General features: G+C 42.8%; 1 protein-coding gene across 1 annotated transcript; it reads left to right on the forward strand.

Annotated features, from left to right (window-relative positions):
• The first annotated feature begins 6747 nt into the window (after positions 1-6747).
• GYG2 (glycogenin 2) lies at positions 6748-20591 on the forward strand. The gene is made up of 10 exons (XM_056861921.1): positions 6748-6756; positions 7913-8054; positions 10276-10450; positions 11571-11733; positions 14353-14479; positions 14993-15215; positions 16342-16476; positions 18651-18758; positions 19310-19357; positions 20394-20591. Exons 1-10 carry the CDS (start codon positions 6750-6752, stop codon positions 20559-20561), a joined length of 1296 nt encoding a protein of 431 aa, XP_056717899.1. The 5' UTR covers positions 6748-6749; the 3' UTR covers positions 20562-20591.
• The last annotated feature ends 1655 nt before the right edge of the window (positions 20592-22246 follow it).

Below are 22246 nucleotides of genomic sequence, written 5' to 3' on the forward strand. Positions count from 1 at the left end.
CCCCCCCCTTTAGCCACCTTTCAGAGTGGACAGTTCCTCACAACACCCCCCTTCCCCAATTTCAGCTTTTTTGCCCCCACATAACATTGTCCCCCACATAACACCCATGCATGAATCATACATCACCTGGTTTTTCCTGCTGAAAACTGTACTTGTTTTTAAAAAAGAGGAGGGGAGAGAGAGACCATCTTTTCAACTATGGTGTTGTTGGGCTGATGTTTTTCATGGGTCTGGAGGGGAAGGTAGACCTTGTGCTTGAATGAAAGGGAATGCCTCCATCACATGCATTTTCAGTGAACTTGCCCTCCCACCCCCAGCAGTGATTTCTTGTTCTCACTGTTGACATCAACACAATACAAGGCTTTACAGCAATTTGGGGGTGGGGCAGGGCAAAGTCTTAGCACTGTTCTTCAATTGCAACAATACAAAACACAAATATCCCTTTTCTGGTGCAGGCTGACATGCATGGCAACCATGTACAGCAGAGCACAGATATGTGTATGGAGCTATTTTGGAGCAGTGCTATGCATGCCCCCCATAAAAAGGGTTGTAGTATTGTGCTGGTCTAGAGGAGTGAAGAATCATGATGGCATGACCACAGTCCTGGAGAGCAGACACAATTCTGCATCTTGTGCGAAAGAAACCCACAGCTTATAATAGGGGGAAACTGAGTGTCAGGCTCAGGCGTCTGTCCCTAGCATCCCATCAGCAAACTCATCCAGGCAGGTATTCCTGAAGCAGTAATACTTTATTAGGAGCAAAAAGACAGATTAAAGGACTGACTGCCTAGAGGCAGGTGAGGCTAGTAATGAGGAAACATAGGCAGGTTACATGTTTAAAAGCAATACAGGCTGTGAAAGTAAACATGGCCAAGCAGCCCCGTGATAAGCGGTTCCCAGGACGGGAGACTAAACATCAGCACAGCTGTGAAAAACAGGACGAACGAAACTGTACACAGACGCTTACAGGCATGAGAACCAGGACTTGACATATAGCCAGAAACTGGCCTAACTCATGTCAAGAGCCTTTACTCCTGCAGGAGGGAGCAAGGCCTGACAATGAGCCTGTGATTTTTGGAGCTCAGCTGAAAGTGTGACTGAAACCAACTGGCAACATGATCACCACGGAAAATCCCCTCCATGTGGAATCACCCAGCGTCTTCTCTTAATGTATCTTATCTGTGATTTAAATATGATGATAAAGATGCTTGTATGTTTTCTGCAATATGGAGCTATGTATAATTACAGCTCTTTGCCTTTGGGATAAAAATAGTTTTGTAAATTTGCTGTCTGATTAGCATGAATGTGTCTTTTGCTATAGTTTAGAGACACCTGGTGGGAATCAGAACCTCTATCTAAAATTCTAACGTTCTTTCACTGCTGTATATAGTCCTGTCAACGTGTTACAGGAATATACGTACATCTGTTTGTAAGAAAGGGCTACCACAGGTTTACTTTACAAATGAAACGGGGGGGGGGGGCAATACCCGGATACACGTTTGGTTTGGATCACACGTTCATCTGTACGTGCTTGCCTGCAATATGAGAAATATTCAAAGCACATGCAAAGAACTATCAAATGTACACTGTACTTGGACTGTATGTGCATTCACTGTAATTTGTGAACAGGGCTTATGTTTTCTCAATGGGAATTAATTATCAGATAATGATCTTGTTGTGCTCATGGACCTACCAGAGCTTTGAGAAGGTCATCCCCACCCTAAGATGAGAGGATGGAACACATGTACAAGTGTGAGAGAGATTGAAGAAAGAGCAATTTGGAACATGCAGAGAGATACTCAAATGGTAAAAGATGGAACTGGAAGTTACCTGAAGGCGAATCAACTTGTGGGGGCCCAGTCTCTCGCAGGGTACCTGATGCAAGGTAGCAGATCTGTTGCTTTGTCAGGGTGCCTATGCTTCATTTGAATCTCCATAAATACAGCAAATGTTTCAAAGACAACATATGTCTCCATTGTTCTCATATCTATAGGAAACCAAACCCCAGTATCACTGCCCCAAGACTGCTTGCCATTTGAAGAAGTGGGATGTGCAAAACCAAACAATGCAATGATAACCATTAGAATACCGTGCTTGATCTTTGCTCTAGAGCAGTGATTCTTAACAGGGTCATATGGCCCCTTCATAGAGCAAATTACAACTCTTGGGAGCCACTCAAAACTTTGGAGGGAGGCCTGGGAGAGTCTACCAGCCTCTTCTCCCCACTCACAATAGCTTCTGACAGCCCCAAAGGAGTGAGGTTTACACAGGTCATCCTGCCTTAAGGATGAAGTCCTAGATTCCATCTTCGGGCCCTTACAGCAAATTGGCATCAGCCTAACACTAAGGACTTGGCTGATGGCCATCAGGCACAAAGGTTTCATCAAATGTAGAAGAAGAAGAGTTGGTTTTTATATGCCAACTTTCTCTACCACTTAAGGAAGATCCAAACCAGCTTACAATCACCTTCCCTCCCCCTCCCCACAACAGACACCCTGTTAGGTGGGGCTGAAAGAGCTCTAAGAGAGCTGTGTCTAGCCCAAGGTCACCCAGCTGGCTTCATGTGGAGAAGTGGAGAATCAAACCCGGTTCTCCAGATTAGAGTCCGCCACTCTTAACCACTACGCCACGCTGGCCTGAGGTCTACATACGTCATAAATACAGCTAAATAAATAAAGATGCCTTGGTTGGCATACCCTTTTTTCTCCTAATTTTTTATGTAGGTTGAGGAACATTTGATTATACTAAATACTCAGTCAGTGGTAGTGGTTTAAAGGTTAAGAGCCACTTGATAATATACAGGGTTTAAAGTGAACAAGAGCCATTAGTCCAACTACAAGCTCACCAAACTGATAAATGCTGTAAATTGTTGTCTAGCTACAGCCCTCTTCTTTTGCTTGGCTGTTCTGGCTTTGCATCTGCTTTCGACGACTAGTCAATCCTCCACCCAGAATCTCATGGCTTGGTGTCTTTCATGTCAGCATTTGGATTGTTGAAATATTTTGGCCTTAAAGAGAGAAAACTAGGGGAAAAGTGAAAGCATCAAAGCTTAAGAGAACAGTCTGGATGCAACAGAAGCATACGCCTAAGAAGTTACCCTGGAAATAGAGGGAGATTTCAACTAAAGCAGCCACTTCTGAGTAAAAAATCAAGAAAAAGTAAATCCTTCCATAGCCCCTCCTGCAGTTTTAAAATACAGCAGGGCTCAGTCCTGCATGGTGCATGAGCAGCGTGCTTTCTGGTCGAGAGAAAGGGGGACTTATAAATACATTACAATGAGTAGTGTGTTAGTCTGTCATTAGCAGTAGAAAAGAGCAAGCGTCCAGTAGCACCTTAAAGACCAACAAAATTTCTGGCAGGGTGTGAGCTTTCGGGAGCCACAGCTCACTTCTTCAGATTCTGAAGAAGTGAGCTGTGGCTCACGACAGCTCACACCCTGCCAGAAGTTTTGTTAGTCTTTAAGGTGCTACGGGACTCTTGGGGCACTTTCACACAGCCCAAATAATGCACTTACAATCCACTTTCAATGCACTTTGAAGGTGGATTTTACTATGTGAACTGGAAAAATCCACTTGCAAACGATTGTTAAGGTGCTTATAAATAAATTGTCTACTTATTCTACTTATAAATACATTGTTTTGCTCTACTTATTAATAAATTGTCCCTGTAGGGACTCAAACTTCCCCTCACCCATCTGGGATTGAGGAGACGTCCTACAACGCCCTGTGGCAGGAACAAAGAAAAATGAGTGCGTCTGTTGACTGTAGAAGAAGGGTTGGTTTTTATATGCCGACTTTCTCTGCCACTTAAAGAGAGAATCAAACCGGCCTACAATCCCCTTCCCTTCCCCACAACAGACACCCTGCGAGGTAGGTGGAGCTGAGAGAGTGTGACTGGCCCAAGGTCACCCAGCTGGCTTCATGTGTAGGAGTGGGGAAACCAACCCAGTTCACCAGATTAGCCTTCGCTGCTCATGTGGAGGAGCGGGGAATCGAACCTGGTTCTCCAGATCAGTGGTTGTCTCAATCTTTTTCCAACCGTGTCCCCCTTCCGACCTTGTTTCCTTCCTGTGGCCCCCCTGCCCTACCGGTGGAAAGGTAGCTGTTTAAATGTTTTGTTTGTAAATAGCCAAGGAACCAAGAAGCATAAACAGCCACACAAAATGCACACATGCAGTTCTTATTGGGAAACTGAAATTTACAAAAAAATGCCCCACAAAAAGGGAACACAGCATGCTAATAAACAACAATGTTCACAAACAAGGGAGAACAAAGCCACTGCCACTGTTTTCTATTTTCTTCACTTCTGTTTTCATTTTTTCTTTTCTGTTTTCTTTTCTCGGTCACTTCTCTGTTCTCTTCACTTTTCACTTCCCTCCGTGGCCCCCTAGTCTTGTGCCGTGGCCCCCCATTTATGCAATTTTCACCTGCACCCCCCTTGGAATATCCTGCCCCCCCAGGGGGGCCATATGGCCCCAGGTTGAGAACCACGGCTCCAGATCACAGCCCACCGCTCTTAGCCACCACACCACGCTGGGTGTAGCGTAATTCCTTCCCCTGTAAACAGAGCTGGCATCAGTCATTTTTGCGCCCCAGGCAAGGCTCACTCCTTGTGCCCCCCCCATTGCGAACCAATTTTCAAAAACATGTCTTGTAGATAAATGAAACTTTTTATAAGACGTCATAATTAATTATATTCCAGAGAAGTACCAGTGTTGTGGTACTTATCTTAATTATATAATTAATTATATTCCATATTATATGACATATGTACATGTAATTATATTCCAGAGAAGTACCAGTGTTGTGGTACTTATCTTAATCTTAATTATCTTAATATAAAATTCCATATATATGTGTGTGTGTGTGTGTGTGTATATGTATTTATAAATTATATTCCAGAGAAGTACCAGTGTTGTGGTACTTATCTTAATTATATATATGATTAATTATATGGAATATAATTAATTATATGGAATATATAATAAATTAACAATATACTGTTGTGGCACTTATCTTAATGATATAATTAATTATATGGAATATATATATATATACACACACACACACACTTATCTGGAATATATATATATATATATATATATATATATATATATATATATATATATATATATATATGATTAATTATATGGAATATAATTAACTATATTATTCCAGATAAGTACCACTGTTGTATTTATCGTAATTATATATAATTAATTATATGGAATATAATTAATTATATTCTATATAATATAATAAATATAATATAATCAATTATATTCCATATAAGTATCACTGTTGTATCTATCTTAATTATATAATTAATTATATTCCATATAAGTCCCGCCGTTGTGTTACTTAACTTAAAATAAAAATATACAAATTGTCAGTTGCATTTCCCCCCCACCCCCCCAAGAAACTAATCGGTTTAAAATTGTGCCCCTCCGACCAGCCCCGGCCCTGCCTCCAAACGCGCGAGGGGCCCCAGGTGGGCTCGAACCCGCGCCTCCCTGCTTCCCAGCGGGAACCCGGACAGCCCCGCCGCCGCCGGAATGCCCGGGCGTCTCCCGCGCCGCCGCCGTTCCCGCAGGGAGAGCTGGCGAGGGAGGGGCGGGGCCGCGCCGGGGCCAATGAGCGGCGAGCCTCGCCCCCGCCCTCTCGCGCGCGCCTCCGCGGTTGCCTTTCGCCCCGTGGGCTGGCCGCGGCAGCAGCAGCTCTGGAGGAGCCGGAGCACCTATGGAGGGCGCAGCTCGGCGTGGCTGCCCTGGTCAAGGACTTGCATGGTTTGTAGACGGGGCGGGCAAGCAAGCAGGGCAATAGCGTCCCGTCGCAGCAGAAGCTGCATTGCAGGGTTGACCAAGAGACACGGGTTGTCTAAGCATGAGCAGAGGGAAGGGATGGGGCATCCCCCCCCCTGCAGAAGGAAGAAAAAAAATGTGCTGGGGACTGTCATGCCTATTCATTATTGATAGCCCCCTTTCTCTGGGTCGATGCTGACTTTGACTACACAAGCGCCAACGTTGGGCGAAAACGCACTGTCGCTCTATCCTCCTGTTTCAGCCAGGATCGTAGGCATGCGTTTCGCCTAATGTGCGTTCGATCCTGGCCGAAACAGGGATTAAAGGAGGATAAAGCGGCCGTGCGTTTTCGCCCAACGTCTCTGATAGCTTGTTTTCCAAAGTCAGTCCCTTCTCTCTCTCTCCCCCCCCACCATCTTTTCCATTGCAACTGTGTTAGCAAACCGTGCCAAAAACAGCGGGTGGTGATGAAAGGGTTAATGGTTTGCTCAGGGAACCTGAAGAAGGGGGCATGAAACTACTTGTTGGACCCATTTTGCTGGTTGAAGGGGATGGCGGGGAGGGGGTGCGTGCGGTTTGCAAGGCTTTGTATGGCATTGTCGGGATCCCCGCCCCCAGTTATTGTAAAGTAAGAGGTGGTGGGGCACGGAGAGTAAGAAATATCAGGTGTCCTCCTCCCACCCACCCCACTCCCGGTTTCACCCCCTTGAGGAAGTTTTGGCCAATGTAACATGCAGGTGAGCTTCCTAGCCTTGCACCAGGGGGACGTGGAGAATGTGTAATATAAGTCACCTATCGTCTTCTGTAGGAAAGGAAGAGGCAGATCCCATCTGCTGATTTGTTGACTCAGTCGGGCCGGGAGCACTGCAGGAATTTCCACCTCCCCCTCTCCAGGACTGGGTCTCCTCTCTCTGTGACATAGGCTTTACTGTTAAGCAGCAACTTAAAAGATGCCTGGTAAGTGGATTTCCCCTCTCCTTCTGGTCTTTTTTTTTTTAACCTGTAAAAAAAAAAAAACATTTAATTGCAAGGTGTCGTTTTCATTATGCTGCGGGATGTGCGCTCATTATTTGGTTCAAAAAGCCTGAGCATTCTTTTTTTTAAGTGCTTGTGGTTTATTTTTGCCACGTACGAGGATTTATGTTAAAACTTGAAGGATCCCAGAACCATTTTAGAGCTTTGCTCTTATGCATTATAGCACTCTACAATTTCCTTTTCCATACAGGTACGAATGGAGTTTCTGCCTGCTTCCCAAATCTGTCCAAGACTATTCTTGCAGAAGCAAGCATTTATCATAACTGCTTTTTCTAATCCCTTATTTTAGGATAGGTGCCCCAAGAGAACTGCTAAGCGGGTCCACAGAAATAACTCTTCTGTGGTAAAATTTAACATTTTCACAAGTCAATCAAATGTGTTCTCTTTTTAAAAAATAAGTGCCCAGGCTTGTTTTGCGTCTCAAGCAGACATTAATAATTTTTGTGTGTGTTTTCTGATTCTGTTTGGTGTGTGGGACCGTCTATAGGCCCTAAACTGGATAGCCCAGGCAAGCAATGGCACACTCCCTCTGTTAGTTTCTTTCCTGGAAAACTCTATGGGATCTCCATAAGTTGGCTGCGACTTGATAGCAATTTATACACACCATCTGTAGATAATTTCTTTCTTTACAGCTCAGGCCTAAGTCTTGCTTGGAGAGGATGATTGGCTTGACATTGGGTCAGTCTCCACTGCTGTCCCAGGCCCAAGATCTTGGAACATATTGCAAAATAATGGTGTAGCATTATTACTGTGGTACTGAATTGCAGACAGATGCAATTGGTTCTTAAGCATTAGGTCTTACTACTCTGTTTCTTTACGGTGAGACCAACTCGGGGTGCCTGTCTGCATTTAAACACACCTGCTGTTTGAGGATCCTGCTGTCACACTTGCATTGATAGATCCCACGCAGGAACTTGGTCCCTTCTAGGGACTTTTAGGTTGCAAAAGAACTTCTCATGGGAGTCCACGGACTCTTAACAGAAGCTGCAACCTGTCTTGTCGAGCAGGGCGCGATAAGAAGCTGCCCAGCTAACCCTCTTTGTTTTGCGCTTAAATTATTGTGGATGTTTTTTTGCAGTGACAGACCAGGCCTTTGTGACCCTTGGTACCAACGATGTTTACTGCCATGGAGCGCTGGTTCTTGGACAGTCCTTGAGGAACCACAGGACATCCAGGATGCTGGCAGTACTAATTACACCCCAAGTCTCCAAAGCAATGAGGTAAAAACACATTTTCCGATGCAATTAACATGATAGCACTGAAGTAGAAATGGGAATTATGCAATTACATGATTGCAAAAGAACAGCTTACAGCATATTGAATTGATATTGTAATTCCCAGCTCGTCGGGGTAATTAAATTGCATGTGGCTGAAGGGCTTATTTTTGCTTGTCGCAAGCTTGTTTTAATTCTCTTGAAAAGCATCCGTCCACTTGTGACCCTGTACTTGTAACCACTTTTTGTGCAAGAGCTGAGCATAGATCAGCGGTACCCTGATCGCTGTTTCAACTGCAGAACGCCACCAGAAAGTTTTTCAATCTCAGCAGAGAGTCCCAAATTCTTATTTCAAAGGACAGGGTTTGTTCAAACGTAACCTTCCGTACTATAGTGGGTTTTGTATCTTTCCCCTTCACCTTGCTCGCTCTGATCCCTTCCCAGACTTCCTGTTTCAGAATGATAGGGACTTCCTGGCTTGGTCAAACTATGTGTTTATCCCATTGGAGCTCTCTAGAGACATTCAGGGGAGAATATGAGATACGAGAGAGATCTGAATTCCCCTTTTCTGGAGAATTCCCAGCAGCGCATTTGTTTTTACTCTCAGGTTTCATTCAGATGCCATAACACATTCCATTTAAACAGAGGGTTGCTGGCCTCTTGCCGCAAACACAACTTGTTCACTGTGCTCGTGCCTCCTTCATCCCATGTACAGAGCTTGATTTAACACTTCAGTTTAGCATGATGTTGGAATGCAACCTAAAGTATTTTAGTTTAGAAAAAGATGACTGATGGCGAACATGACAAAGACTTATATGAAATTATTAATAGAATGAAGAAAACCACTCGGAAAAATTCTTCCTCAACATTATGACTCAGGTTCACTTATTAAAATTGTGTCCGTGGGTTCAGGAGAGACAAAAGGAAGTACGTACATTTTTTAATGGAATTTACTGCTGTAAGATATTGTGATGGTCCCACCAGTTGAGTGTTGTGAGGTGTAGAGAGTGTAGGATTAGGACCTCAGCAAACTGGGTTTGAATTCCCACTTTGCCATGGAAACTTGCCAGGTGACCTTTGGTCCATCATACTCTTTCAGTTGTTGGGATAATCTACTTTAGGAAGAAAGTCCTATGAGGAAAGTCCTATGAGGAAAGGTTGAAGGAGCTGGGTATGTTTAGCCTGAAGAGGAGAAGACTGAGAGGGGATATGATAACCATGTTCAAGTACTTAAAGGGCTGTCCTAGAGAGGAGGGTGCCGAGTTGTGTTCTGTTGCCCAAGAAGGTCGGACCAGAACCAACGGGTTGAAATTAAATCAAAAGAGTTTCCGTCTAGACATTAGGAAGAATTTTCTAACAGTTAGAGCAATTCCTCAGTGGAACAGGCTTCCTCGGGAGGGGGTAAGCTCTCCTTCCCTGGAGGTTTTTAAGAAGAGGTTAGATGGCCATCTGTCAGCAATGCTGATTCTGTGACCTTAGGCAGATGATGAGAGGGAGGGCATCTTGGCCATCTTCTGGTCACTAGGGGTGTGGAGGGGGAGGTAGTTGTGAATTTCCTGCATTGTGCAGGGGGTTGGACTAGATGGCCCTGGTGGTCCCTTCCAACGCTATGATTCTATGAAAAGCAGAACATGAATTTTTAAAATAAATTAGGATGGCTTTAAATAAGATTGTACAAATTCTTAGACTGGGATATCATTGGCTGTTAGACATATAATAATGAGGTGGAAACTCCGCATCCAAAGTAAATATACTTTTGAATACCAGGGGCTAATAATGGCCCCGAGTTTTCATTCTCTGCTGTATGAGCTACCATGGGCATCTGGTTGACTGCTGTTGGAAAAAGAATTTGCTCTAGACAAACCTTTTTTCTGGCCCAGCAGGGCTGCCCTTATGTTCTTCTCACGCATCAGACTTCCACTACAGAACAACCCCTATAATGTCCTTCACCTCAGCATGCTGTCACTGTAGAACAGACTATTTGAAATGAAATGAGTCTCTGACATTCTCATGCTGGATGATCAATTATGTAGCCGATCAACGTATATAGGAAGTGAACTCTGAGGAAATCAAGCTTTCCTCAGTATTTATTTCCCTTGTGGTTTCTCTAAACCTTGCAAATGAATGACACTTATTACTAATTCCAGCGACTGTAGTTTTAAGTATCAGAAATTTTGTTAATGACAAAAGAAGGGCTTTGAAGGTTTCCAATCTTGTGTTTTTCCAGGGCTGTCCTCAGCAACATATTTGATGCTGTGGTTGATGTGGATGAAATTGATAGCAAAGATGCGGTGCGTTTGGCTCTGCTGAATAGGCCAGAATTGGGTGTAACCTTTACCAAGTTTCATTGCTGGACACTTACTCAATTTAGCAAGTGCGTCTTCATGGATGCAGACACTTTGGTAAGAACAGTGATGTCAGAAAGCGTATGGAGTTTTTGCCATATTGATTGGCTTTTGTAACATGTTCCAGGGTTTTGCAGGCATTGTTTTGTTGATTGTCACGGGACTTGTGGTAGAGTTGGGAAAGTCAGGCCATGCACCGTTCCTGACACTTGTGTGATACACATGCACATCTTCATGAACAAGCCCCCTACCATAGGAACAAATTTTAACTATAAACTGCAGTATAAAAAGTACCTATAAAAATCTACAGAACACTGTGTTCAGCAACTGAGATAGCAGTAAAATTCAGTGGTTGAGCAGCTTGGATGAAAATGTATCCCATCAGTACAAAAGCAAAATAAACCATATTCATATATACATCCTGAGAACAAGACGAAAGGAGAGTGAACACATGAAGCTGCCTTATACTGAATCAGACCCTTGGTCCTTCAAAGTCAGTATTGTCTACTTAGACCGGCAGCGGCTCTCCAGGGTCTCAGGTAGAGGTCTTTCACATCACCTACTTGCCTATCCCTTTAATTGGAGATTCCGGGGATTGAACCTGGGACCTTCTGCATGCCAAGCAGAGGCTCTACCACTGAGCCACATAGTATATGGTATTATAGATGGTTATACTGTATACCAACGTAGACTGTATGGAGGTTTGGTATCATGGTGCTGTGTAGTACAATCACAGCTGTAATATACATGGACCTTGTGGTTCTCAGAGCATCTAAGTATAACTTTTTCAAAATGATGCCATGGCATAGTGGTAGAGTACTTGTTCTGCATGCTGAAGGAAATGTAGCAGACTGCACCAGTAGAGAGTTCTAGATTCCTGAGTTTGTATAGTGTAGACTTCTTGTAATTCAGGTTTTTCATGTCCTCCTTGCTGGTGGAAAGCCCTGGTGTTGCAGCTGACTTATGGCAACCCCATAGAGATTTCAAGGCAAGAAACTAACAGAGGTGGTTTGCCATTGCCTGACTCTGCGTAGCAACTCTGGGCTTCCTTGGTGGTCTCCCATCCAAGTACTAGCCAGGGCCAACCTTGCTTAGCTTTCAAGATCTGAGGAGATTGGGCTAGCCTGGGCCATCCAGGTCAGGGTCTTGTAATTCAAATTTCTCATGTCCCCTGTAGGTACTATGCAATATTGATGAGCTGTTTGATCGGGATGAACTCTCTGCCGCTCCTGATTCTGGCTGGCCAGACTGCTTTAACAGCGGTGTCTTTGTTTTCCGTCCTTCTTTAAAAACCTTCAACCTCCTCCTGCAGTTTGCAAATGAGTGTGGTAGCTTTGATGGTAAGCTTTATCAGAACTGCTTCTTGTTAATCTAAAGTTTACATTGTGGAGGGCTTGGGGGGATGTTAACTTTAGAATATTGGCAGTGCTATAGGAATCCCGCCCCCAGATACTGGTGTGGTACTAGGCAACAATCGGCTACTAAAAAAAAAGGCCGTTTGCATGTTCAGCTCCCTACTGCCCTTTCAAAATCTAGTACGGGGCCTCCCAATCTTACTAGCCTGTGGGTACTTTTGGAATTTGGGGATCAGGTGCCCCCACAAAATGATTGATTGATTGATTGATTGATTGACAAAGGTGAAGTAATACAGGGACGCTTCCATAGGACGCATCACCTTTCTGGAGCCGAGCTGAGACTCCGTGAAGTGCTGAGTGGCTCCCATCACACGGGGGGCGCCTGTTGGCAGTGTCCTTCCAAGTGCCCCCAAGCCGCCATGGAAATGGTTTTGTATTAATGGGAGTTTCAACAGATGCTTAAACATATTCTTTCATTTTTCTTGAATATTTGTTATTCCTCCTCTTTGTTTTGACTTGTCTCATTTCAAACATAGCGAGACATCTGTTTGTTGAAATACAACTTCGCTTGCCATCTTTGTTTATTTAGTGAGGGGGAAAAAACTCCAAATAAATGGAAAGTATTTATTTTAATGGCAACTGTTGATTTTGTTTGAACACTTCTTGTTTGAAATTTACATACTTCTTATGTATGTGTGTGTGTGTGTGTATGTGTAAAGTGCCGTCAAGTCGCAGCCAACTTAAGGAGACCCCTTTTGGGGTTTTCATGGCAAGAGACTAACGGGGTGGTTTGCCAGTGCCTTCCTCTGCACATCAACCCTAGTATTCCTTGGTGGTCTCCCATCCAAATACTAACCAGGGCTGAGCCTGCTTAGCTTCTGAGATCTGACGAGATCAGGCTAGCCTGGGCCATCCAGGTCAGGGCACATACTGCTTATAACCATCTATAATACCATATACAATCTATATGAAAATGCTCATATTTTACTATGCATTTTAGACCACGAGGGATGGTGCTGTGACCCCTGTTTCCTGACATGACTGTACCACAGTGTACAGCTCCAGATTGCCCACAACTGTCATGCTGGGTAGCCTATGACTTTGTCAAGGTGCAACATGCAGGCATTGCATCCCTATCAGGTCCACCACTCTGGCTTGCCTGTATTACTTCACCTTTGTCAATCAATCAATCAATTTATTAATACAGTCAATCAGACCAGTAAAAATTATACAGCAATAAACCTCAACATAAACAATATAAAAAACGGATTTAAAATGATAGGATATATAAATATAAATTTTAAAAACACACTCTACATAAAAGACTAAGTGGAGAGAGAAGGCGGCCCAGTATGCACAAATAACATCATTTTAGCAGAGATTTACGAAGCTTCATAATAACAGCACAATATTTGGCGACCTTGTTTGTGACCTGAGGATTCTCACCGCTTAACAATTCCCTAACCCTATCCGCCGAGTCCCCGCCTGGACAACAACGGAGAGATCATTTCATCATGAACATTTTCACAGAAGGGACACAATAGTAGAATGTGTTCCATAGTATCCACCTGCCCACTACCACACAAACAAAGCCTTTGAAACATAGGGATTTTTTTGTAACAACCCTCTAAAAAAGCTGAGGGTAATGCTGAGCCTTCACCTTTGTCTGTTTTTGCCAGCAGCCAAGTGACAAAAGGTGCTTAACTTGTATGTAAAACTTCCTGGAAGAAAGTTCTTTGGAGTACATCCATGGCCTTGTTTCTCAACATACAATAACTGAGCTGGATAGCATCCTTTATTTTTTATTTGGCATTTAAGTTTAATGGAAGTGGACTGTATGGAGGTTTGGTGTCATAGTGCTGTGCAGTACAATGATGCACATGGGCCTTGTGGTTCCCAGGGCATCTAAGTATAACTTTTTTCAAAACGATGCCATAGTATAGTGGTAGAGTACTTGTTCTTCATGCTGAAGGTCCCAGGTTCAATCCTTGGCAGTTAAAACGATCAGGTAGTAGATGATGTAAAAAAACCTCTCTACCTGAGACCCTAGAGAGCTTTGTCCAGCCAGAGAATACTATACTCAACTTGATAGACCAGTGATCTGATTTGGTATAGGGCAACCATGTGTTCATGCAGTAAGAGGAAAACCGATAGAGAAAAGATGGCTATACAAAATGTGATGGTGTTGTTGTAAGAAGAAGAAGAGTTGGTTTTTATATGCCAACTTTCTCTACCACTTAAGGCAGAATCAGACCGGCTTACAATCAACCTTTCCTTCTCTCCCCACAACAGACACCCTGTGAGGTAGGTGGGGCTGAGAGAGCTCTAAAAGTGCTGTGACTAGCCCAAGGTCACCAAGATTAGCCTCCGCTGCTCATGTGGAGGAGTGGGGAATTAAACTGGTTCTCCAGAACAGAGTCCACCACTCCAAGTCGTTTGATTATTTGAGAGCAGAGATCTGTGAGCTCTGTTTTGAAACTTGCATCTTCTCCAGGTGGGAACTTGGGGCAGGTACATTGTTCCATCAGCATGAGTGAATTTGACTTTGATTAATTTCCTTTAGCCTATGTTATAGTTTGCACACTCTTGTTTTCAATTCTCCAGGAGGCGATCAAGGACTATTAAACAGTTTTTTCAGCGACTGGTCGACAGCTGATATTAGCAAACACTTGCCATTTCTCTATAACCTGAGCAGCAACGCTGTCTACACTTATGCCCCTGCATTCAGATAGTAAGTATTGAAATACACTGGGTGACTGGTTATAGTAGTCTACAGCTGCAATTCAGGTAGCACAAACATGCATATCCAACAAGGTGGGCATTACCATTCTATCTCCTGGATGATAGTTGGTGCTTTACCCTACATGCATCCTGGGTGACATTACCCTGACATCTAATGACTTTTCATGATGCCGCAGCATGGGTGAAACATTTTGCGTCAGCATTTTAATAATAAGTAAGTGCTGTCAACTTGCAACCGACTTATAGCGACCCTTCATAGGGCTTTAAAGGCAAGAGATGAGCGGAGGTGGTTTTGCAGTTAGCTTCCTCTGCACAACAACCCTGCTCTTTCTGGGTGGTCTCCCATCCAAATACTAACCATTGCCGACTGAGCTTTGCTTCTAAGCTCTCATGTGCCCAGGTTAAGCTGGGTTATTCAGGCTGCTCAGCATTTTAAAATGGTGTTTAATATAAGCCTACGGTAACTGGAAAAACAAACAAAACACCTGTATTCTCATTACAGTTTTGGCAGAGATGCAAAGGTAGTCCATTTCTTGGGGTCAGCAAAGCCCTGGAGCTACAAATATAATCCTCAGACAAAAACCATTATAGAGGATGGTTCGGCTTCAGTATCTGAAAGTCAGCGTTCCTTTCTTGAACTTTGGTGGGAGACGTACAGTTCCAGTATATTACCCTTGTTGGAAAAATTGCAGGAATCCTATGAGTCAGAGCTCCAGAAAGAAGAGGTAATATGATGTTTTGACAATGAAAAGCTTTATTTTTTGTTCCCTTCCGTGCCTCGTGATCTTCATGTGTTGTGGCTGATTTTCTGTGCAGGGAGTGTCAGGGAGTAATGTTCTTATACAGCATCTAGTTTTTTAAGTATACAAGTATTAAGTTTTTATTGACAAATTACCATAGGGGCTGTTAAGTGTACAGATACTGCGTAGATATGTAATGAGCCATCAGCAGTGGAGAGTTTTAGGGTATTGCTATAGAGCTACATATAAAGGAATGGGTTAGTGTCCAAAACAACGAGTACAATCAAATTGACTATAGCACTGGTAGTCTCTCACTGTTTTTCAGAGAGAGACATTTGCAATTTACCATCAGCCAAAAGAGTCACATGGCTGTTGTATGCTCTGCACACCACCCACTGTTGGAGGGGGGCTGTTGGAGAGGATTAGCCCTTTAGTTTCATCCCTGGCTGGAGGCCCACAGCTCAGGAAAGTTTAGCAACTTACCCATCCTCCAGTCTTTCCAGCAGCAGCTTTTCAGTTGTGGGAACCACCTCCCAACCACAAGTCCCTTTCTCACTTTCCTAGATCATGGGAGCAAGTACCATATTGCGGTATGTGGCTCCAAAGAGCCATAGATGGCATGTCAAAGAGCCACATGTGAGTTTTGAGTGAGACCGGTCCGTAGTCTTATACGTGGAAAGGAAATAATTATATAACTCTTCTCTGACCTTTTCAGTATTTTTTTTTAAAAAAAACACCTTATAAAATATCAGCAAATAAAGAATGAGTCAACATAACCTATTATAATTCTAAAAAGTTGCTCCGACCCTGCTATGGAATTAGGCTCTCACAGATCATTTGGGTTTCAGGACCTGAACATGGATTGCACATCTGAGTTATTGGTACCTATCAACATGCCACTGTTTCAGATGGGATAAGAGCTCAGACACGTGTCCCAGTCACATTCTGGCACCAGTAGTCCTCCACAAATACAATTTTTTTCAAGAGTTTGATGGGGGAATACAGTAAAATCTGCCAGAATAGAGGGCGTCCCATTTGAAATAAAACGTGATCTTTAGTAGAAAAGGAGGCTGAGAATTTTTGCTGATACAACACCTTTTTTTTTTGTTAGCCTGACTTGAGTGAAAATCAAATTGGATTTGAAGAAGAAGCTCTTGTCTCTAGCTATCCTTTGCCTGTAGCAGTGAATACAGAATATGTAACAGAAACTACCGTAGAGTCGTGTGGTGAATTCTCTGCCAATACTGTAAGTTTTCAATTCTTTTTGCACTCTTTCTGCTAATTGAGTCTAGAACCATGATTTAGAAATCTTTCAAAACGTCCATTACTGTGTATTCGGAGATTAAACGTTGGGTTGATAAAAAGCTTCGTCTGTGCATCTTCAACTGCACCCCGTATGCAAATCTCTTTCCCCCCACTTTTTAATCCGGTAAATAAAAAATTGAGCTTCCCTTACCAAAGAAATGCTAATAAATTAGGATTTACATAGTAAAAAACTTTTGATAAAATACTTTTGTGTTAAAATTGGGTGGCTTTGGCTAAGAGGGAGAGCAGAATGGTGAGCGAGCCTCTTACCAGGAGTCAGCACATTATTCAGAGAACCTGCATCTTCTTTGGGGAAATGTATGTATCTATGGACTTCAGACGAGATGCAGAAGCCTGGCTTTGCATGTTCTCTTCAAAGCCACCCCAAAGCCTTGAGATTAGTGTCTCTTGCCCAGAGAGTAGTGGGCCTCATCCACTTGCATGCAGTCTAATCCTAATTACGCTTACACAAAAGCATGTTCTTTTGATTGGATAGGACTGTGTTTCTATGTAAATGTATTTTTAAAGGGGGCATCTCCTAATTTTAAACATGTTGCTTTGAGTGGTCTTTTATCAGGAGCCCCAAGTGTACTTAACCCGAAATCACGTTGCAGTTTCAGTGCTGTTATCCATCATGACCTCTAGAACAATTAGGTGTTCGTCAACTAAACCGGACTAGTAAACCTCAAGGCTAGGGTTGCCAACCGCCAGGTGGTGGCTGGAGATCTCCTGATATTACAACTGATCTCCACCCGATAGAGATCAGTTCACCTGGAGAAAATGGCCGTGTTGGCAATTGGACTCTATGGCATTGAAGTCCCTCCCCTCCCCAAACACCGCCCTCCTCAGGCTCCATCCCCCAAACCTGTTGCCTATGGCGAAGAGGGACCTGGCAACCCATTGAAGGCTACTTTAATTGTATGTATTATAAATTAAAGGATATATTTAATAAAGATAAACTAGTGGGATTTAATAGAAATAAATCTAAGTTGGAATTAGTATTAAATAAAGGAACTAAAGGCATGATAGTGAGGGTTTATAAATTATTAATAGAAGTAAATTTAGAGCAAGAGGATTAAACCAGTGATGGTAAAATGGATGAGGGACTTAGGATATAATATTAACTTGGAGGTTTGGGAGAGGCTCTGGAAAAACGAATTTAAATTCACAATTACTAATGAAATAAGAGGGAATCTATACAAGATGTTTTATAGATGGTATATCACACCAGTGATGTTAAATAAAATGAATTCAGGATTGACGGATTTATGTTGGGAATGTGAAACGGAAAAAGGAACTTTTATGCATGCATGGTGGGTATGTAAAAAGGTTAAACCATTTTGGAGAGAAGTAGTGAAAGAGACCTGTAATGTGATTAATATTAAAGTAAAAATGGAACCTGCATTTTGTTTACTGGGAATTCCCAAGGAGAAAATGAATAAAAGTGATAGAGTCATATGTCAATATAGCTTTGCTGCAGCGAGAATTATAATAGCTAAATCCTGGAAGCAAGTAAATAGACCTCTAATTAAAGACTGGAGAGAAAAATTATGGATATATATGCGGATGGCCAAACTAACTGATTCCCTTCATGGGAAGGATCTGGAAGGATTTAAAACTACTTGGTCAAAGGCCTTTGCATATTGGGAAAAAATGGCAAAAATGAATTTTTCTAATATAGTGAACGAGTTATAGATATAATAGAACAATTGAATTGTTGATTATATGTTTAACTTTAAACTGCTTAGACACTTCTCCGTAAGTCTCTTACACTGGTGATGGGACACTTAATAAGGTGGGTGGTGGTTTGTTACGATACCTTGATAATTTGTATTTTATCATATAATGTAGTTATAATATGTATATTGAAGGTATCGATTTGTATTTTTTCTTTTTTGTTTTGTTTTATGTTATAAAAATTATAAAAAAATTATATAAAAAAGAAGAAGGCTACTTTAACTTTGAAGTAAAACACTTCCACCAAAAACTTATGTATTTAGCAATTGGTGGCTTTGAGTTGTGCTAAAAGCAAACACTGATCATCTCTCCCTCCCCCCAGAATATGAGATAAGATCAATTGGTAACCAAACTTAAAACTGTGGCTTTATTTTTCAGCAGCCGGTACAGAAAGCGGAGGGCAGTCTTGATGTCACAGTTGCTGAGCCCAGTCAGTCATCCACACTGCCCGTTGTCCAGCCAGTCCTTCAGCACACTGTAGAAATAGTAAGCACGCTTCTTTATGGGAAACTTAGTGCCAAAATTTATCTTCATTTTAACTGGAACTGTGGTTCCAATATAATCTATATTCACTCATCATTTAAAAAAACATTACAAGCAATTATATAGTTACACCATCTGTTCATTTTGTCCCATCTTCAAAATAATGGAAATTCCCAGCCTCATTGATGCTGGTGTGGAACAGTCTTGGGCATGGGGAAAGTACCTGCTTTTGTTTCCTGGCAAGATCATCCCGGCACTAAGAGAAGGGATTGCGCCGGGGTTCCTAGAGGCTGAGTCTGGGTCCCTGGCAGATAGCCCATCCTACTGTAAGGACTTGGTGAGCCTGAAACAGAATACAAACTGTGCCCTAAAGGGGGAGACTAACAAGTCAGGGCTAAGTTAAGGTCATGCAACTTCTGCTTAAAGAAAGAACCTGTAGAAAATAGCAGCCATACCCATAAACTGTAGTTCAGAGTCTTTCCCCCACCCCCCAAAAAATTTCTCCAGTGTCCTACTGAGATAACTTTGTTATATATTTTTTTTCTTTTTTGTAGGTGGGTGCAACTCTCTATTCTGGCACCTGTGAAAAAGAGAACACACAGGTAAGAGAAATTTCCCCTTTTTTAGATTGAGGCAGTCTTGATTTTTGGGATGCAAAAGTGCAGTGCTGAGCCAGGCCCAATTGTGTGGCGGGGAACCCACAAGGACTTGCAGGGAGTACCTCATTATCCCCCATGTCTCCTACCCCATACTACTTCCTCTTTCCTTCCTCCTACAGCCCCCATCTCCTCACCTTTCTCTGCTTCCTTCCTTCCTTCCTTCCTTCCTTCCTTCCTTCCTTCCTTCCTTCCTTCCTTCCTTCCTTCCTTCCTTCCTTCCTTCCTTCCTTCCTTCCTTCCTTCCTTCCTTCCTTCCCAACCAACCAACCAACCAACCAACCTACCTACCTACCTACCTACCCACCCACCCACCCGTTATCTGCCCCTCTATCTTCCACTATATAATAAATATATCCTTGCTTTCTCTACAATGGGGACCGAAAGTAGTGTACATCATTCTCCGGCCCATCATTTAATCCTCACATCAGCCTTGTGAGGCAGGTTAGGCTGAGAGTGGGTGACTGGCTAAAGTCACCCAGTGAGTTTCCACAGGAGTGTGGGGATTTGAACCTGGGTCTTCCAGATCCTAATCTGAAACCTGAACCACTATACCACACTGGATACTGTGGGCCTAGGTGGTAGCAAGTTGCCTGGTGGTTGCTCCTGAGCCTTGCCCCAAAGAATCCTCCTTCAAAGGCCAAAACAGCCCTGGAAAGGGCCCTTACCTCTCCCCCTGCCTTTTACTGATAGAAACCAAGGCTTCAACTGGCAATACTGTTGTGGTTGCTTAGCAGTGGCCGAAGAGGGCATTTGTTTCTTATAGCTATAGGTTTTGCTTCTATCATTTTGGAGGGTTTTAACACACTCACACGCACACTGTTCTTTGCAGTAATGTGTGTATTCCGGTTGCTCAGAGAGCTGCAGATTCAGTGCTTGCATTATTAGTATATTGAAACCGCCTTTCTGGCTTGGATGTTATACCAGTGAAAGTAATATAAGCTGAGCTTCTGAACCTCGTTTTTTCCCCTGATGTTCATAGGAAGAGGTTACCAGCTCTGTTTCAGAGCTTTCTATTCAACCAGAACCAGAACCAGACCTACCAAGTGCAGAAGATCAACGAAGAAAATGGGAGGAAGGCCACATTGACTACCTGGGGAAGGATGCCTTTGAAAACATTCAAAAAAAGTTGGATTCCTTTTTATTATAGCTCTTGTTTTTGTGAGCTTACAGCTAAATCACTGTTTACATCTCTCACGTATGTAAAGTCTCTGTGGTAAGACCTTGGCTGCTTTGCAGAGATGGGGGTGGTATCAAAAACAAAAGCACTTAAAAATAGCCATATGGTATGTGCATCTGTATTGTGGCAACACTTTGTCCCAGAGAATGGAATACAATAGGCTTATTAAGCTCCCTTTTACTGAATCAGAGCATGGCTTCATCCTTCCAAGCATTGTCTCTACTAGAAGCAGCTTTCCAGGGTTGCAGGTAGCATTTGACCCAGCCGGTCTGCCTGGCAACCTTTTAACTGGAGATGGCAGATAATGAACCTTGAACCTTATGGATGCAACCAAGACCCCCTGCTTAGTTCCTGGCACAATCTGCCAAATACTGCTGCCACCCAACCCACTTTCATTTTGCTTTGTAGTCTGCCCATTGTGATGCATTGGGCCAAAGTTGTTTCTCTTGGACCAACTTCTGCTTTATGAATGTGATCAACGTTTGGAAACCAATGTCATACTTTCTCTCATAGAGGGCTAGTGTATTACCTATGCATTTTTAAATACAAAGGTCTTTTTATCACTGACTTGCAGTGCCTCATAAAATGTCCTTTCACCTTCATCTGAAATCGTGGTATGAGAAATTGCTTTACACCAAATATATCCTATAATACTATGCTTCAGAAGAGTACAGGTCTTTTTCATTAAAGGTCCAAAGAATGTAATGCAGACCTGAACAGACTCTGGGCATGATCAATGCACCACATGCAAAGCACTGATGTGCGGAAGATTGATATTGATCCACTGGAGCCCTGCCTTTCCCCAGACTACATATGTGCAGGTAGCACAGTGAGCCCAACAGGGACATTTAGAAGCATCTTTCTTACCATCATCCATCTTCCCCTCCTGACCCATGGGGTGACGTCACATCCCGATGTTTTCTAGGCAGACTTTGTTTTTTGGAGTGGTTTGCCAGTGCCTTCCCTAGTCATCTTCCCTTTACCCCCAGCAAGCTGGGTACTCATTTTACCGACCTCGGAAGGATGGAAGGCTGAGTCAACCTTGAGCCGGCTTCCTGAAACCAACTTCCGTCGGGATCGAACTCAGGTTGTGAGCAGAGCTTGGACTGCAGTACTTGCAGCTTACCACTCTGCTCCACGGGGCTCTTATATAGTCCTATACATAACTGAAAACGTAGATGATAGTACCTTTTTTCAAACAAAAGTGATGGCACTGAAACATATTATTTTTTCCTCATTGCATTTTTTCTCAGCCAACAAGTACATATACACTCACACTTATTACTGTAATAGATTCTTGGTGGTAGAGATACAGCTTATTGAGAGAATGTATTGAACAGCATATGATACCCATTGGTATATGTTCCTGAGTTTTTAAAACATTTTTTGCCTAGGGTAATTCTTATTAGAAACTTCATTTGTAAATAATCCATTAAAGAGCAAGAATGTATGGCAGATATATATCTGTGAAGGCAATTCGAGACCATTGCCAAAACAAGAAAAAATATATTTTACCCATTACCTAATTGGGGATGCATTAAGATAATTTCTACTAAAACTTATCTTCTTTCTCTCTCTTACTGTGGATGTCTCATAATTGAAAATGTCAGATTGTAAACTGACCACCATTGTTTCTTAGAAAGAGATTCCTTAAG

Source organism: Euleptes europaea, chromosome 16 (assembly GCF_029931775.1).
Source record: "Euleptes europaea isolate rEulEur1 chromosome 16, rEulEur1.hap1, whole genome shotgun sequence".
NCBI classification, from domain to species: Eukaryota; Metazoa; Chordata; class Lepidosauria; order Squamata; family Sphaerodactylidae; genus Euleptes; species Euleptes europaea.

Excerpts from the sequence above, each read along its gene's own strand:
- GYG2 (XM_056861921.1), top strand. Across the intron at positions 10,451-11,570 it reads TCATGGATGCAGACACTTTG|GTACTATGCAATATTGATGA; the intron begins GTAAGAACAGTG and ends TGTCCCCTGTAG. Across the intron at positions 16,477-18,650 it reads GTGAATTCTCTGCCAATACT|CAGCCGGTACAGAAAGCGGA; the intron begins GTAAGTTTTCAA and ends TTTATTTTTCAG.